Here is a 19,691-nt window from a genome sequence, read left to right as displayed (position 1 = left end):
CATGGAGAGCTGCATCAAACCAGTCTCAGGACTGAAGACCACAACAACAACACACCCACAGGTTCACGCGACACATACTCTGTTACCCTGGCCTCTTCCTACGTGTATAGAACACCTGACCTATTACGAGGTACTCTACAGTTATCCACCCGATAGCGCAGGTTGAGAAAGAAGAGTCGGGCAACATACTGTTTCCGCCCACATACGCCTCCCGAAATGACCACGATGGAGATTTATCGATAGTCATAGTTTCATAGGAAACTGATATTGGAACCGAAAGTATCCTCCTCCACACATTGTCAGGCGGCTTGCGGAGAATACATGTAGATGTATAAATCGAGCATACGCTTTCCATTGATTTGCCACTTCATTCATTTATGTACTTGCGTAGACTCTAGCCTTGAATCAAATGATTCAAATGGCTCTGAGCACTATGGGACTTAACTTCTGAGGTCATCAGTCCCCTAGAACTTAGAACTTCTTAAACCTAACTAACCTAAGGACATCACACACATCCATGCCCGAGGCAGGATTCGAACCTGTGACCGTAGCGGTCGCGCGGTTCCAGACTAGCGCCTAGAACCGCTCGAGCACCCCGGCCGGCAGTCTTGAATTCATTGTACAGTGTGATTCTACTGAAATGTTGCATTTCTGTAACCGTTTAAGATACCTCAATTTTCTTGCGCCCTAGGTGATCTATAAGAAAGTATTCACTAACCCACCTACATTCCTTTGGTATAACTCTATTAATTGCTGAAGTGTAGTCGTCAAATTCGCATTGTCAAATTAAACTATCGCAAATGCTGGTGCTAGTATCATAAGTTTCAAGAGAACGAATTTAACCACTTTTCAGTCTACGATTTTTTAAAGTTGGGAGTTATGGGTTTCGATAATCAAACCGATTGCTGTCCTATGCGGATGTTAGTGAATTCGTACTATAGTAAGAAACACGTCATATCGGATAAAAAGGAAATCGAATGTTTCACCGCAACGATAGCGGTACAGAAGGGCACAGAGAAAGGCTAGTGGCATGCTATGCAACAAGCGGAGTGAACGAAATAACTGTTCTGGCAGTTATTACTCATGATTCACAGTTTAGCTCCAGTGAAACTGAGTATGTCGCTACAACAAGTCAGTACACATTTGTAAGCGTTTTGTGCGCAAACAGCTTCTATTACGTATCATGTGTCACCTCACCGGCGGAAGATGTAATGGAGTTCAGTCACTAGTTTCTGATACAACATCAGGACAGTAAATTCGCCTTCAAATCCTTTACGTCTAATGGAAAGCTGAATAAAAGAAATATGCATTACTGAGCCACCAAAAATTCCCAGTGGCTGAAGCAGGTTTTTAACACATGAGGCAATGGAGTGTGGACGTTTTGTGTGGAATTACTGGTAGCTGTATAATTGGCCCTTACTTCCTTGAAGATCCCTTAACGAGTAAATACCTACATGTATGTGGTCCAGCACGATTGGTGCCCAGCTCTGTACCCGGTTGAGGTTAAGAAAGCGCTCATTCACTCTTTCTTGGGCTGGATATACAGTTATCAGTTGGCCTGCCCTTTCATTAGATGCGACGCAACGTATTTTTCTCTTGTGTGAACTGGAAGTCTACGTACACGTTCCGACAACCCAAGAAGATTTAAAACGTTGCCTTGTTGCAGCGCGTGCAGCATTATGGCAAGGGTGACCCCTTTCCTTTGTCATTTCCTTTTTCTTGCTCTGCTGATGTTGTAATTTTATAGTGAGTGTGTCTATCTTGAAACTAAACACTTAGTTTTCCTCATGTGAAGTTATATTTCACAGTCTTTACACCTCAGTGACAATAAGTCCCTGGCAAAAACGAGAGAAGAACTGTTAACGTAGTAACTTGGTAAATAATGATCGCTAGTATGCCACGCCCATCCCCTTCCAGTTGCAGTGTCGGTCAAACCACACGTAGCCAAGTCTGATTAGTATCAGTTCCAAACTTTTTTCAGCAGTTGCGAATTTATTATCACACCCTCGTAGCTGCGTCAAGCTGAAGCGTCACGTCAGACGACGCAAAAGGTACGTTGATATCAGGAACGTCCGTATGACGCAGGAATCGGTATGATACCAAAAATAAATACTTCTGATTGTTCCAGATCTGGTAATCGGATTTGTATCTTTGAGATTTGTAACAGTAAAAGCAGAAGCTGCTATTGTTCTATTTGATACCACTATCTCTATAATTAATAAAACTATGGAAAGGTCCTTTATCACAACGTATCCTAATGAAAAGACAAATACAATACCTTAAATGGTGTCGTAAATATTTGAAATTTATGTATAGAGAGAGAAGCAGTGAATGAAAATTTGTACTAAGACTGGGATCCGAACCCAGGCCTCTTTCTCACTAGGCACACGCACTAACTGCTACGTCACCGTCGCACAGTAGCTTTGCACATCTGCAGACAATACCCTAGCACGCCTCCGTCCTCAGTCCAAGTTCTCATTCACGCCTCAGCCCACTTGGTATGCGCCCAGAAAGTTTTTATTCGTTGCTTCCGTCTGCATTTATACATCGTACATGTTTGAGACTTGAAAAAGTGTCTGGAACCGCATAATTCCATTTGAGTAAAAATATGACGTGAACAGCACCGTTCAGTGACCCTGCGTATTTCCTTTAAATCGTAATTTCGACAAAGACAGCTCCCAGAAGATTGTGCGAAAGTGAAATGGAAAACAGTTTTAAAATAATGGAAATTGCAAGGTGAATGTCCTAGAGACGGGAAAACATTGGGCATATCTGCTGTCGTTTCATAAAAGCCGAGATCCATTTCGTTTCGTCCCCAGCTGGTATGGGCTCTGTTGCGGGAAGCGCAGTGCTAGAGAGAGAGATATATATATATAGAGAGAGAGAGGGCGGCGCGGGGCTGCTGCGCGCATGCGCAGTGCGTTGTCCGCCACCAGACGAGGCTGTTGGCCGCCCGCAATATTTTCATTGCGACTGCACTGAGAGTGTCTTTGGCCGAGAGCACGCTCTGCCGCACAAACGGCAAATGGAAGCGCCTCGAATCTCCTGCTGGTGAGAGCTTGTGCGTGTGTGTCTGTCAGAGAGAGAGAGAGAAAGAGAGAGAGTGGAGATAGAGAAAGAGAGGGAGAGAGAGAGAGAGAGAGAGAGAGAGAGAGAGAGAGAGAGAGGGAGGGGGTGGGTGGGGGCGGAGACGGGTCAGAGCGCTGTACTGCAACAAAAACCACTGAAAAGAGGAAATTTAGGGAGAGTACCACCCGACCACGATATTATTGCACTTCGCTTCCCATGGCCGTTGGAAACACGCGGTGACGTTAAAAGGGAACAAGTATAGTGGTGGCTAATGAAAACACATCGCACTGTGAATGATTTCAAGACAGCCGTGCGTATATACTATGAAGTTGTTTAGCGTGTTTGCGTGAAATATCACGATAAAAACTCACCATAAGTCGACCTAAGGACTCTCACTTCCAAGCGCAATAATATTGTGGTCGACTAACAGTTCTTGTTTTGTTTTTCCCTGTGTTATGTCGAGCCGCAATGACAAATATAGGTTCAGATTATAGATAAATAGCTCGAAACGAGAAGCATTTAACCCATATTGGAATGAAACGGAAACATCCCATAATTCGCAAGATATTATTCAGTCTCGAAAAGTATGGAACTCTGTGTTTCATCAACGTCCTCATATTACACTACTTGAAAGAGTGTTAGATGGGCAGAATTTCCATTTCATTTCACTCATCATAATCTATTGCACCAGTTACATTTTTTCTGTAGAGCACAACGCGTTTCGAGGCTTTACTCTCATTATCAAGTACAAACAAAATGGTTCAAATGGCTCTGAGCACTATGGGACTTAACATCTGTGGTCATCAGTCCCCTAGAACTTAGAACTACTTAAACCTAACTAACCTAAGGACATCACACACATCCAAGCCCGAGGCAGGATTCGATCCTGCGACCGTAGCAGTCGCGCGGTTCCATACAAACATTTATAGTGGTATTTTAAGTGATGTTTCTCTCAAAATATCTCTTCAAGAACTGAAAAGGCATGATTAAAGAAAACGTTGGACTCCAGCTAGCAGAACCGCTTTCTTACCAGAAATGACCATGATTTAATTAAGTTAATTAGAACGAAAACTTCAGAAGGTTTTGCAATTTCTGAAAAACTTAAAATTTCGAATAAAGAAAAATTTTGAAAATTGGTCCGTTAAATTTCGGGCATGCTGCCGCGCAAATAAAATTTCCTCTACTGATATTTCGGCAGCGTGTCGTCCGGCCATCCTCAGTCACAAGACTGACGACAAGATTCCATGCGTGGCCTTATGTGCTCCACCGCGGTGGTACTGCGCATGCGTGTCACAGATGCGAGAAGTTTAAGATTTTAGAGGTTGTTGATAATTTTGGTATAAGGAACGTATGCTCTCCGGTCGCTCGTTACACGTGAATTACACGCCGCAAAATTCTGGACCTTTGGGACGCTGAATGGCGCGCCCTGCCCATGCCCAACAAACTTCGGGCCATCAAGGGGGCTACCGGTGTGTGGCGCTCCTCCTTGCGGGTCTCTCGCAAGGAGTCTGTTGTCCTCTGCCGGCTGCGCATTGGGCACACTTGGCTGACGCACGGACACTTATTGCGCCGGGAGGACCCTCCTGTATGTCGCTGCGGGGCGTCTTTGACAGTGTCCCACATTTTGTTGGCCTGCCCCCTTTTAGCTGTGGTCAGGCAGACATTTGCGCTGCCTGATACGCTCCCTGCCCTTTTATCCGATGACCCTGTTATGGCTGGCTTAGTTTTACGTTTTATTCGGGCAGGGGGTTTTTATAGTTTAATCTGAGTGTTTTTTAGCGTTGATTCTGGCTTTTAGCCTTTGATTTTAATCTGAGTTTTTAATGTGTTCTTGGTGGTTGGCTTCTCCCCTTTTTTTTCTCTATGGTCGGCCAACCACCGTCACACTCTGTGTGTTTTACTTTGTTTTGTCTGATCTCTGTCGGCGTCTTTTTCGTCCTGTGTCGTCTGACGTCTTTCCTGCTGTTTGTTTTTATTCTCTTTGGGCGGTTTTAATTTTTTTGGAAAAAGGGACCGATGACCATCGCAGTCTGGTCCCTTTAATCCCACAAACCAACCAACGTGAATTACATTCCGTTTGATATCTTCTCGGCACATGTGTTCTGTCTGAAAATATCTCAACAAAAGTAGCAATGTCGCTGGTACACACTGTGTGTCTCATTTCGAAACCAACTGGTTTCGTTCGCTTACGGTACTTGGTGTTGACAACAGCAACGCCAACTTTACTCTTCGCACTAAAATTCACATTCAGCTCTGGTGGATCCTGTCTCAGTTCTGACGTTTTTCCGGCAGTGTCAGTTGTACTCTAACAGTGGTAGACAGCGGTATGGGCAGAAATAACTGTAGAGAAGTCACAGTACTTCAGCGTCTTCCTGAGGGTCGTTGCTCCGTGTTTTGTGTTGTACGTTTTGGTGATTGCTTATTTCAGACTTTTTCACTGTTGTGAACGCGTTTTCACAGGAACAAAGGTAATTATGGTACAAATGAATCAATCGTAAGTACATTATTACTGTGAAATGAGCCACTGGAGACCGCGAGTCCCTGATACCAAAATACTCAGAACATATCCGTGAATAACATCTGAAATTTTCTCGGTGGAGTTCGGGTTAACACAATCTACTAACACAAAGCACTTAATCTTTTGTTCTAAACAAATAAATATAGTTGAAAAGAAACATACAAGAGTCAAAAGACGTTACGGACTTGAAACCCCTCTCATTAGACTTGCTATATTGCGAACTTAGAGTCACGTACCTGTTGCGAACCAGAGTATTATCGAATGTCGATAATGAATATTGTCTTTTGCTTAAATTCTAGTCTTTTATTTGCATCTGTGTACTGCGAATTATCCTGTATTTCATACGTCATAACGCCAAACAGACTGTTTCCCCATATTTCGTATGCACTCTTTTTCAACTGTTATTAGCCGTCTAGCGGGCCAATCATAGCGCCATCTGTTTTCCCCCTTCAAGCTAGACAAGTTTCGTTGTTTGTAGTTTTTTCGTTTGACGCTTATTTCGTGAAATATTTGGCCTGGTCACGTTCAATGGACCATCCTGTATACACTGAAGAGCCAAAGAAATTGGTATATGCATGCGTATTCAAATACGAGATATGTAAACAGGCAGAATACGGTGCTGCGGTCGGTAACGCCTATATAAGACATCAAGTGTCTGGCGCAGTTGTTAGATCGGTTACTGTTGCTGCAATGGCAGGTTATCAAGATTTAAGTGAGTTTGAACATGTTGTTATAGTCGGCGCACGATCAGTGGCATACAGCATCTCTGAGGCATCGATGAAGTGAGGATCTTCCCGTACGACCATCTCACGAGTGCATCATGAATATGAGGAATCCGTCAAAACATCAAATCTTCGACATCGCTGCGACCAGAAAACATCCTGCATGAATGGGACTGAAGAGAATCGTTCACCGTGTCAGAAGTACAATCCTTCCACAAATTGCTGCAGATCTGAATCCTGGGACATCAGCTAGTGTCAGCGTGCGAACCATTCAACGAAACATCATCGATAAGAGCTTTCCGAGACGAAGTCCTACTCGTCTACCCATGATGACTGCACGACACAAAGCTTTACGCCTCGGTTGGGCCCGACAACACCGACATTTGACTGTTGATGTTTGGAAACATGATGCCTGGTCGGACAAGTCTCGTTTCAAATTATATCGAGCGGATGGGCGTATACGGGTGTGGAGACAACTTCATGAATCCGTAGACCCTGCATGTCAGCAGGGGACTCTTCGAGCTGGTGGAGTCTCTGTAATGGTGCCGGGAATGTGCAGTTGGAGTGATATGGAACCCCTGATACGTCTAGACACGATTCTGACGCTTGGTACATACGTAAGCATCCTGCCTCGTCACCTGCATCCATTCATGTCCATTGTGGATTTCGACGGACTTGGACTCTTCTAAGAAGAGAATGCGACACCCCACATGACCAGAAGTGCTATAGAGTGAATGCAGGAACATTTTTTCTGAGAGAAACACTTTCTCCGGCCATCAAACTCCCCAGACATGGACATTATTGACCATATATGGGATGCCTTGCAATGTGCTGTTCAGAAGAGATCTCCAACCCCTCGTACTCTTACGGATTTATGGACAGTCCTCCAGGATCCATGGTGTTAGAGTCCTCCAGCACTACTTCAGAGATTAATCGAGTCCATGTCACGCTGTGTTTCGGCACTTCTGCTTGCTGACTGCGGCCTTACACGATATTAGCCAGGTGTACCAGTTTATTTGGCCCTGCAGTGTATTATCATGTAGTTCAGCGTGTCCTCGTGAAATATCACGATACGAACTCACGATAAGATGACAGAAGCTTCCTCACACCCAGATGCAATAATATTTTGGTCGTCTAATACAACGTAAATGGCTCATGGAGAATGAAACTGATGGCAGAACCAAATACGAAGAACGTATATAGAACGTAAACATTACATGATTTATTCCTGCACGCGCTCATATAATAATAGTAATACCAATAATAACAATTCGTTGTAATAATTTAGAAATAGAAATTAATGGAATCAGTTAACCCTCTACTGCCCACCGTGACTCTGAAGTCACGTCAAATTTTATCGTTATATTTCGCATTAGGATCGTTATTTCTTTCTTGACCAGTGTGACTTGAGTGTTACAATATGACTGCTTTATACACAAACAATGTAACTGCCCACTGTGACCTCAGAGTCACAGAACTATTTTTAAAAAATAATTTTTTTCAAAAACAAAAATTCACCTGATATGTGTTAAATACATTATTCTCTAACATTCTGTGCATATAAATATTTTTTTCTACAGGAAATAATAATTTGGGCAATAGAGGGTTAATCGCCTATCCATGCTCTCATTCTTCACACAAACGAATAAATTTCATTCTGTCCTTTCTCTCGCGTTTGTGTTCCTTTGATTCCCGAATGTTACGCCGACTAGACCGATTCAATTACCAGAGATGTGTTCCGTAATTCAGTCCACGCTATGTTTGTGAAACAACGTTTTTCAGTGTTGTGATGTGATGTAGCAACGCTATACGTTGATGATTGATTGTAGCTTATTAATACCCTAATGTTCCTTGTTAAAGGCATTGTGAGATAGATGTTCGGCTACCTGTATGTAGGCGATATTTCTATAGTAAGTGTATCTTAACCGCTAACCGAGCAAACCCGTTGCTCCTGTACTACTGAGTACTTCGTTCTTAACTGTGATTTTCTGTGGGCACAGCCAGTGAGATGGGTGTTTGGCGGTACGCTTTTTGTAGTCACGAAGTGTACATTATCAGTAATGAAGCGTTCTTTAAGGTCGTTACAGTTTCTGGCAACTTCACATCAAAACGATATTTCAATCCCTTTGTACTTACGTAAATAGCCACCAGCTTGCCGCAGTGGTATCACCGGTTCCCGTCAGATCACCGAAGTTAAGCGCGGTCGGGCTAGGCTAGCACTTGAATGGGTGACCATCCGGTCTGCCGAGCGCTGTTGGCAAGCGGGGTGCATTCAGCCCTTGTGAGGCAAACTGAGGAGCTACTTGACTGAGAAGTAGCGGCTCCGGTCTCGTAAACTGACAAACGGCCGGGAGAGCGATGTGCTGAGCGCATGCCCCTCCATATCCGCATCCAGTGAGGCCTATGGGCTGAGGTTGACACGGCGGCCAGTCGGTACCATTGTGCCTTCATCGTCTGTTCGGGAGGAGTTTAGTTTAGTTTTAGTATTTACGTAATCGGATATACAACGGTTACCTGGATATTCCGATTTGAATAGACATGTTGTAGTACCGCAATTAGTGCCACAGAGTAAAATATACGGTTTTTTTACTAACAATTTTCTTCAAAGCTATAGTTGTGACGCAAACTTACTGCAGCTATATTACTTTCGAAGAAGAAGAAAAAAATCGCATCACGAAGAAATTATCCGAATGCACGGAAATCGGTAAATGTGATGTATGTCTACACACATACAGATAATTACAATCAGAAAAATGGATGATTTATTCAAGAGAAAGAGATTCACAAATTGACCAAGGCAATAACGAGTTGCTGACCTCTGGCCCTTGTTAATCAGTTATTCGGAGTGGCATTGATTGATAGAGGCGTTGGATGTCTTCCTCTGGGATATCGTTCCGAATTCTGTGCACTGGTGCATTAGATCTTCAGAATCCCGAACTGGTTGGGAGGCCCTATCCATAATGGTCGTTGGCAGACGAGGTTCACTTCGAAGCTGAAGACAGTTCTACTCCAGTCATGAGATTCCAGGCAGAAGACGTCTCTGGAGACATACTGGACAAAAGCGGGACACCAACTTGACTGTCGACCGCCATTCCGGCCTGAAAACCGGAAGTGATAACCTGGTCTGCCATTATCATAACGAATCAGCAACGTTCTTCGCTAAGAAAATTATAATTTTTGCTCTTACCTTGATTGATTATCTCAGATTTCCAGAAATGAAGCACACTGCTACAACTACTCAGTCATACGGCGATCAACGTCACGAGTTCTATCTTCTCTCTCGCCTGAGCACTTCCAGCTAGATCGAAAATATCTTGTTCTGGCAACTATTATCATAGTTGAACTACAAGTCGAATTCACACGCTGCACCTCCAAAGCGGATGGTAGAGATTTCAGATAAAGGACATGTAGCAAGTCGTCTCAGATATGCTCAATAATGTCCATGTCTGAGGAGCTTGGTAGCCAGCGGAAGTGTTTAAACTCAGACGAATGTTCCTGGACCCACTCTGTGGCTATTCTGGACGTGTGGGGTGTCGCATTGTCCTGCTGGAATTGCCCAAGTCGGTCGAACTGCACATTAGACATGAATGGATGAAGGTCATCAGACAGGGTACTTACGTACGTGTCACCTGTCAGAGTCGCATCTAGACGTATCAGGGGTCCGATATCACTCCAGCTGCACACGCCCCACACCATTGCAGAGCCTGCACCAGCTTGCACAGTACCCTGCTGACATGAGGATCCATGGATTCATCAGGTTTTCTCCATACCCGCACACGTCCATCCGCTCGAGACCATCTGAAACGAGACTCCTCCGACCAGGCAACATGTGTCCAGTCATCAACAGTCCAATTTTGGTGTTGACGGGCCTAGGCGAGGCGCAAAGCATAGTGTCGTGCAGTTATCTAGGGTACACGAGTTTGCCTTCGGCTCCGAAAGCCCATATATATTATGTTTCGTTGAATGGTTCGCACGTTGACACTTGCTGATGGCCCAGGATTCAAACCTGCAGCAGTTTGCGGAAGGGTTGCACTTCTCTCACACTGAACGATTCTCCTCATTCTTCGTTGGTCCATTCTTGCAGGATCTTTTTTCCGGCCGAAGCGATGTCGGAGATTTTACGTTTCACCGGTTTTGTGATATTCACGGTACATTCGTGAAATGGTCGTAGGGAAAATTCCGCACTTCATCGCTACCTCGGAGATACTGTGTCCCATTGGTCGTGCCCCGACTATAACACGACGCTCAAACTCACTTAAAACTCGATAACCTGTCGTTGCAGCAGCAGTAACTGATCCAACAACTGCGCGAGATACTTGTTGTCTTATAGGGTCTATAGGCGTTGCCGACCGCAGCACCGTATTCTGTTTCCATGTATCTGTATTTGAATACGCTTGACTATACCAGTTTCTTTGACGCTTCAGTGTAAGAATACATGTCAGAAGGAACAGACGCCACGCATTCGTACATATGATCTCTGCTACATTGCTGTTCAATATACGACTTGCTTACGACAATCCGTGGACTTCGATCGAGCTGGACAGTGTCGCGGGTGACCGTTCAGTGCGACTGCTCCTGAGAGTTGTGATTGTCTTGACTGCAGCTGACTGCAGCTGACGACAGCGTGTTGGCTGGCTGTTGCAGGTTTCCGGCGAGCTGGCGAGTGAGCGGCGGCATCGGCATCGGCATCGGCAGCGGCAGCGGCAGCGGCGGCCATGCACACCAACGTCAACGTGGAGCGCAACTCGTGGCGCCTGCCGCCCGACGAGACCGTCCAGGTGGCCGACCCGCGCTCCAAGAGCGTCGAGGTAGGCAGCCGCTGCTCAGCACGCCCTCTCTAAGTACACTGGCGTCCACAGCTAAAGGAACAAGAGGAAGTTCTGCATGGTTGCGTAGTAGTACAAACAGATGATAGGAAAGCAGAAACAATGTATTGAATACAGAACGCAAACAGGAATGATTTTGAGCCAGTAACGCCCATTCTTCCTGCAGAGCTGCCCGCTGTTTTGGAGAGTGGTTGGTGGGTGCTGACGTGACGCAAACCGGCTCCCTAGTGCATCCCAGAAGGAGCAGACCACGCCATGCATGCGGTATCTTCCACTTCCAAGAAAAAACATAAACCACCTGTGCTCCTTCAGGTCGAGGATTATAGTCCATCACTGCGACGTCTGGTCCCACATCGCCTCACAACAACGGCAAGTGAGGTCCCAGCATCTCGTCACGATAACTGACAGCAGTTAAACCTTGTCGATTCACCCATACAATTTCAAGAAGAGGGGTTCGTGCGGTAAACATAATCCCTGCCCACACCATTACGGCTCATCCTCGATACCAATCTCGTTCGGTATTGTTTGGGTCCGGAAATCGTGTTCCACGTTCACTCCAGATGCGGCCATCGACAATCGCTCTCCAGACTAAATAGGAATTCATCTGTGAAAACAACAAATTGGCCCATCCTGGTGGAATGTTGATGACTCCACTCTACACGTTCCCTTCTGTGAAGGAGCGTCAGAGCTAGACATACAGCAGTTCTCCGACAATGTAGGCCACTCTGCCAAAGTCTTCTATACATCGTTTGCCTCGACACGACACGTCCAGTGGATGCTGGGAGCTCGCATGTTAGTTGCTGTGCAGTCCTAAGGTGATACTGTCCTGTCCATACAGCCAAATAATGGTTCTGAAGTCACACCTGGCCGGCACTGCCCTGGTCTCCTGGGTACAGCTTCGGTCTCTCTAAACTGTCGCCACATCCGAGAAATAACGGAACGATTCACATCAAGCCATGAGGCCAAATCAGTCTACGGCCGTCAACCACAGAGAGTCTGGTAGGCGTCTTCTCTCTGCCGTACTGCCCCGTCTTTAACGTCATACACAGCGATTATGGATGTGTGGCTACCTGGCAAACAGTACCTCGTTTAATACCTGCAGGTGCCCTGAAGTCATCGTTGGCATAGTTGTCCGCTCACCCGAATGTGATCTGTGCACAACACTATCGCACGGACATCTAGTTGACAGTTTGTACGATTATGTCGTGAATTAGACACAGGACAGGGAAACAGCGGTTTGTTGCTTTAATTTTCGACACCAGTGTAGTTCCCTCAGCTGTTATTGTTCTTAATCGTTTACACCTAACCAGCGTCTTAATGTTCACTTACAAGTTCCGTGAAACACGCAATAAAAGACGCGCATAGGTGAACGGGAAATCTCAAGGGTTGTTGGAAGACCCGCAAACAGCAGTTCTGCAGACGCAGTTACCATGGCGCCGAGGGCTAAGCACTCCTTGCTTTCTCTGTGGCCGCTGTATTATATACCGTCCACCCGATATAAACCACCCACCCGAAAAATTATAAGAAGTTATTTCATTCCTGGCACATAAGCGCAATAACTGCAGTGGCAGGTTGAACTAATACTGTGTTATGATCTGACAGAACTACAATTGTCTGGCCATAGCTGTGGTTTCTTTGATTGCTCTGGGAGATGATTTATCAGAACTGCAACATACAAAATATTAGTTCACTTTATTATATGAATGAATAAAAACATTTACTTAACTTGATACGATTCTCTAGCACAGGACTGCTTGATAATTTGCAATTGTCATTGACTGTTGAAGCATTACTTGATGCACTAATTAAGAACTCTTCTCTTCAAGTACGGTGTTCAACGTTTACAAAAGTACATTTCCATCTGAGACTCGATCGTGCTGACTACTTGACGAACTGCGGCAGAGCGCTTCCATGCTCGGCTGTATATTGCCCTCTGTGAGAGGGCGTTGTTGTGCTGAGAGAGAGGGCGTGTCTTCTGCCGCGTCCCCCATTCGTAGTTGCGGATTGCAGCGAGACATCGCCAATACCCGCAGCTCGTCGTCCTGCGGTAGCGTTCTCTCTTCCCGCGCACGGGGTCCCGGGTTCGATTCCCGGCGGGGCCAGGGATTTTCTCTGCCTCGTGATGACTGGGTGTTGTGTTGTCTTTATCATCACCATTTCATCCCCATCGACGCGCAGGTCGCCGAAGTGGCGTCAAGTCGAAAGACCTGCACCAGGCGAACGGTCTACCCGACGGGAGGCCCTAGCCACACGGCATTTCCATTTCCTGTGCTACCGATGTGCATTGCCCACAGCGGTGTAGCACCGCGATCTTTGGACGATACCTTAAACTGTAAACAACAAATGTGCATTTGACTGCTCATTTCTCAGCAGACTGTGTTAAGTAGTGCAGGTGCTACAATAGTACGTCAACATTGTAGCAAAGAATCAACCAGCTGAAGATAAGATGTTCAAGGCGTTCTCCAGAATATTCTAAAGAAGAGAACAGTATTATACAAAGTTTGTCCTGCACTCCCTGACTCCAGAACAGAGACAACGATGCGTGGACGCCTATCGCGACTTGATCGAAATGGAAGATGCGGACAAAATTTTTCTGGATAAAACTTTGTGTTATCAGTAGGAACCTACCACAAACGACAGAGTGCAGAGTGGGTCTCCAGCGGTTTGCCAGTACATAAAGGTGCAAATGTGACATGGGAAATGAACATCACCTAAAAAGGACCTTTCTTCAGTTTCACGTAGCTGTATGAATATTCTATACGTTGCACTCATATAGGACACCCCAACCATCATCCTAACTTATCTCTGCCTTTTATTACTGGAGTCTCGAAACTGTTTGGCCTTACAGTTTGTGTCATGGTTGCGAATAACACAAAAGCAGGAAGTTGCAGTTATGGGTGAAAAAATGGATGAACAGACGGTGGCCGAGGGTAAGCTTGACATCACTTGGAAAATAACTTCTCTGAAAGGACGAATACACGTCAAGGAATTAAATGAGAATGAACGAGGATAATTATCGATTCCTACTCGACTTCTCTATGCACATTAATGAAGGATAAACTGCGACGGGTTTAGAAAATACGTCCTTGGAGAAGTCATAGTCTACTATAAGATTAAATGCCACGGGTGATTCGAAGTTTGGCAAAAAAATACATTTTTACTACGTAAACATCCTCACTGCCAGCAACACTTCTCTTTGATGACTCAGTGGTAGAATTGTGGCTTCAAATTTTTTATTTTCTTTTTATTAGTCCTTTTTTCATGTTCCATGGATCGTGTGCACAAAGATAACAATGATATGGAACGGATCATTTTATACTCGCGTCGTATAACTCTTGTAAATATGGTCCATGCTGACCATTTGCAAGTGTTTTTTTTAAATTTATACATATGTCACTTAGTAATTACTACCTTCTGCGTTAATTTTACATGTAACAATAATAAAAACTCTTCTTTGGAACAGAACAAGTTGTCAAGGAGACACTTTGCTTTCCAATTTTACTTTGGTGTCTGTCAGACATATTGTATCGCTGCATAAGTTACCAAAAACCGAAGCATTGTCCATCTGTCTTTGTATTAAGGTAACCTTTAGTGCGGAATACCAAATGTTACTTTTTTTCTGGTATTGCAACTGTGTACATCAATAAACTTTTTAAGGGAATAATTACAATGTGAAGCAGTAGTCAAAATGACTAATTCCTTAAACAGATGACTACGAGATGATCGTGGTTGAGCGCCATATATAATTCTTACAGCATGCTTTTGCCTAAGTAATTCTTTATTTCTTAAAGATGAGTTCCCATGAACATTACTCCATATGAAATTATTGAATGAAAATATTTAAAATATGAAAGATTACTGATTTGTCTGTCCCCAAGATATTCAATGATTCTAAGTACAAATGTAGCTGAACTAAGCTGTTTTTCGAGTTCCAGAATGTGCTCTTTTCAGCCTGAATTCTCTTCATTATGAACACTTAAAATTTTGGAAGTTTCCATCTTATTTAGCATTTCCTCAAAATATGTTACACATATCATTTCGTCAGTACCTCTTCACATGTAGAACTGAAGGCTTTGTGCCTTTTTTAAACTGCGAGCAAGACCATTTGGAGGAAACCAATGATACTTTTAAAAACATTGTTTACCATTTCTTCTGTTGCTGTATGCATTCATGGCAATAATAGTATCATCCGCAGAGAGAAATAATTCTACTTGTTCCATATTGGATGGAAGATCGTTTACAGACATGAGGAACAAAGCGGACCTAAGACTGAACCTTGGGAAACCCCATATGTCATTTATCTGGATTGAGAAGAACCTCCCCTGATTACATTGGCTGAATTACTGAGTAGTGCTTCTGTCATCCTTTTGGTTAGATATGACATTTGCCATTAGTTGGCTATACCATCAGTCCATAAAACCTCAATTTTCCTCCACTGTTGTCTGCATTGTAAACTGTTTTAAGGTACAAAACAACATATTTCGTTTAATGGTGTATCACGTTTGTTACTGTTGTTATCGTCTTCTCTTCTGAAGTCAAAAATACAAGACATTAGTTCATATTATTCATTTAAAACACTGAGGTGTTCTTTGCAGTAAATTGCCAAATACTATGTTCTTTTTTTCTCTAAACCACTTTGTCGCCGAGCTGCACGAGTTATGGTAGTCACAGATGAAGACGTCTTTCGCACCAGAAAGCACATCTGTGAGTGAAAACTTCAGCTTCAGTCGGTAGCATTCGTGTTACAATGGATGCACTTTCACTCATGGATATAGGCATGCCATCAGGTCTTTGCAATATGCAGAAAGAGGTTTGGGATAGCAGGTTTAGGCAGACTACGCAATTCAGTAGACTCTTATGCTCCAAAAGGGACCTGTAAATAGCATTTACATCCAACCAGGCTTTCTACATATTGTATACTATTTTAATTACAGTTAGGCCCACAGGTGAAAGACGTTTTTTGGAAGACCTCAAATACAGCAGTGGTTGTCATAATGTGAATTAGAGCACACAATCTGTTCAGAAGTTTCTGGATATTAATCTACATCTACATCAACAGCTACGCTCTGCAAACCACCGTGAGGTGCATGGGAGAGGGTACGTTTCCCATTGAAACAGTTATTAGGTTTTCTTCCTATAACATTCACCTATGGAGAGCAGGAAGAATGATTGGTTTAATGTGTCTGGTCGTACAGTAATTACTCTAATCTTGTCCACACGATCCCTATGTGAGCGATACATAGGGGTGTGTGTAGTGTATTACTACAGTGACAGTTCTTGAAACTTTGTTAACAGCCTTTCTCGGGACTGTTTACGTGTATCTACAAGAGTCTTCCAGTTCAGTTCCTGCAGTATTTCTGTGACACTCTCCCACGGATTAAACAAACCTGTGACTACGGGTGCAGTCGTTCTCTGTATACGTTCAATATCCCCAGTTAGTCCTATGTTGTACTGCTCCTACACAGTTGAGGAATATTATGATTTGTAAGCAATCTCCTTTGTAGATTGATTGCACGGTATTCTACCAACAAATCGAAGTGTGCCTTCTGCTTTACCCACGACTGAGTCTGTATGATCATTCCATTTCATATCCCTACAAAATGTTATTTCCAAGCATTTTTATGAGTGGGTCGATTCCAACAGTGACCCATTGATATTATAATCAAAGGATTCTACGTTTTTTCGTTTTGTTAACTGCAGAGTTTTACATTTCTGAACATTTAAAGCAAGTTTCCAATTTCTGCATCACTTTGAAATCTTATCAAGATATGACTGAGAATGTATGCAGCTTCTTACGGATAGTACTTCATTACAGCTAATTGCATCACCTATTAATATTGTCTGCAAGGTTATTGATAAAGAACATGAACAGAAACTGTCCCAACACACTTCCCAGGTGTACTCCCCACGTCACTTCTGCATCTGACGACGACTCTCCATCCAAGGTAACGTACTGCATCCTCCCTACCAAAAGGTCTTCAATCCAGTCACAGTATGAGTTATCTCCACCATTCGCCTATATGACGGCTTTTATTTGCTTGGGTCACTTTCAGTGGGGTGTTGAATGTCTGTGGAGGAATGGCAACGCATTCTTTTTCAAGGGTCGTAACCAGAGAAGATAGTGATTTTATACACTAGGGTCCGGAGCAAAGTCGATGTCCTAACTCATCCGAAAGGTGTTCACTGGATTCAGGTCTAGAGTCGGGGGAGACAAGTCCACTTCAGGAATGTTACTGTCCACAAACCATTTCCTTATAGACGCTGCTTTATGACAGGGTGCATCGCCATGCTGATACAGGCAGTCATCATCTCTGAACTGTTCGTCTACTGTACGCAGCCCGCAATGCCGTAAAATGTGTTCGTATCCTGCCGAATTTAGTGTTTTCCTAAGCGCAGTAAGGGGACCACGCCGTAATCAAGAGAAACACCCTCGACCTGTAACACCACCCCGTCAATAGTTCACACTACACGTGATGGAAGGTAACGTTGTCCATGCATTCGACGTATCCAAACGCGTCCATCGCATGTCCACAGTAGCTGCTCGACTTTTGTACCCTATTCTTTGCAACTCTCTGCCCACAACTAATCCATTCGGCTAACTGGCCTGGTGGTAGCATTCAGGAACTCACGACTGACTCCTTCCACTGATTTCGTGCGATTTTTGCAAACTCCCTCCGCAATACTCGACGTTCCCAGGCAGTTAGTACATGCGGTCTGCCAGGTTTTGATTTGTCTCTGGTTGTTCCTTTGTGTTTCTGCTTCACAATCACATGCGCTACAACAGTCGAGTTGGGGAAGTTTAGAAGTGCTGAAATATCCCTGATGGATCAGTTACTCAGATGACATCCAATTAAGGGTCTACGTCCGAGATCACTGAGCACTCATTACAGGCCAGTTCTGCTGTTACTTTTTTTCTACTGACAACACAATTCTTTTATATTGGTGGCTCTACCTATTCTGACTTCTAGTGGTCAATTCTGCATTACATAATGGTGCACGGACGCCTTAGATCAGATAATTTATTGTTTTGTGTTGCAGTTTTCACTGCAACTGCGAATAGCGGCAGGAAACACATGGGGTCGTATGGTTTATCTTACAGTGCGGCCTCTCAGCTGTATTTTAATAATGTGTGACGTACATACGTTTTGACAACAACCCGAAAGTGTCAATTTGAAGGATTCCGCTGTACACTTAAAAATGGCTTCACAGGAGTGATGAGAGGGATATTCTAATGTAAATTACTGCAGGCAGTGTAACAGACTTTTGTCGTTCAAAAATATTTTACATTATGTTTGCAACGACACACATGTTATAAAAAGACTTACGTTTCATACATGATACAACATTCACAGTTACTGCTAACATAAATTGTCGAAAGCAGCAGTAACTATAATACAAAAAAGGAGAAGGAGAGAAAGGAATACGACACACTGAAGAGCCAAAGAAACTCTTCCACCTGCGTAATACGTTCTAGGACCCCACACGACGTGGCATTGACTCGATTAATGTCTGACGAAGTGCTAGAGGGAACTGACGCCATGAATCCGGCAGGGTTGTCCATAAACCCGTAAGAGTACGAGGGGGTGAAGATCTCTTCTCAACAGCACGTTGCAAGGCACCCCAGATATGCTAAATAACTTTCATTTGTGGGGAGTTTGGTGGACAGCGGAAGTGTTTAAACTCAGAAGAGTGTTCCAGGAGCCACTCTGCAGCAATCATGGACCTGCAGTGTGCCCGTCGGCATGCACAATGGAAACGAATGGATGCAGGTCATCAGACAGGATGTGTCACCTGTCAGAGTCGTATCTAGCGTATCAAGGGTCCCACATCACCCCAACTGCACATGCCCCACACCATTACAGAGCCTCCACCAGCTTGAACAGTCCTCTGCTGACATGCAGGGTCCATGGATTTATGAGGTTGGCTCGATATCCGTATATGTCCATCCACGCTATACAATTTGAAACGAGACGTGTCCGTTTCAGGCAATATGTTTCCAGTCATCAACAGTCCAATGTCGGTGTTTACGGGTGCAGGCGCGGCGTAAAGCTTTGTGTCGTGTAGTTATCAAGGGCGCACGAGGGGGCCTTCGTCTCCGAGAGCCCATATCGATGATGTTTCAAAAAATGTTCAAATGTGTGTGAATTTCTAAGAGACCAATCTGCTAATGTCATCGGTCCCTAGACTTTCACACTACATACACTAACTTAAACTAACTTACGCTAAAGACAGCACATACACCCATGCTCGAGAGAGGACTCGTAGCTCCGGCGGGGGCGACCGCACAATTAGTGACATGGCGCCTCTAACCACGCGGCCATTCCTTGCATCCGATGATGTTTCGTTGAATGGTTCGCACCCTGACACTTGTCGATGGCTCAGCTTGAAATCTGCAGCAATTTGCGGAAGGATTAGATTTCTGTCACGCTGAAGCATTCTCTTTAGTCGCTGTTGGTCCCGCTCTTCCAGGGCCTCTTTCTGGCCGCTGCGATGTCTGAGATTTAGCGTTTTACCAGATTCCTGATATTTACAGGACACACGTGAAATGGTCGTACG

At 44.3% G+C, this 19,691-nt stretch overlaps 1 protein-coding gene across 3 annotated transcripts in view; it reads left to right on the top strand.

The window, feature by feature from the left end:
* LOC126262714 (inactive dipeptidyl peptidase 10) overlaps nt 1-19,691 on the top strand; it is a 1,533,490-nt gene that overhangs the window by 927,218 nt on the left and 586,581 nt on the right. For all 3 annotated transcript variants that reach the window (XM_049959500.1, XM_049959499.1, XM_049959498.1), the window contains exon 4: nt 10,954-11,117. In XM_049959500.1, coding sequence (XP_049815457.1) covers nt 11,025-11,117 — 93 coding nt within the window. In that variant the 5' untranslated portion in view covers nt 10,954-11,024. The remainder of the gene's footprint in view (nt 1-10,953; nt 11,118-19,691) is intronic.

Source organism: Schistocerca nitens, chromosome 6 (genome assembly GCF_023898315.1).
Source record: "Schistocerca nitens isolate TAMUIC-IGC-003100 chromosome 6, iqSchNite1.1, whole genome shotgun sequence".
NCBI classification, from domain to species: domain Eukaryota; kingdom Metazoa; phylum Arthropoda; class Insecta; order Orthoptera; family Acrididae; genus Schistocerca; species Schistocerca nitens.
This window is presented reverse-complemented; position numbering and strand designations above follow the sequence as displayed.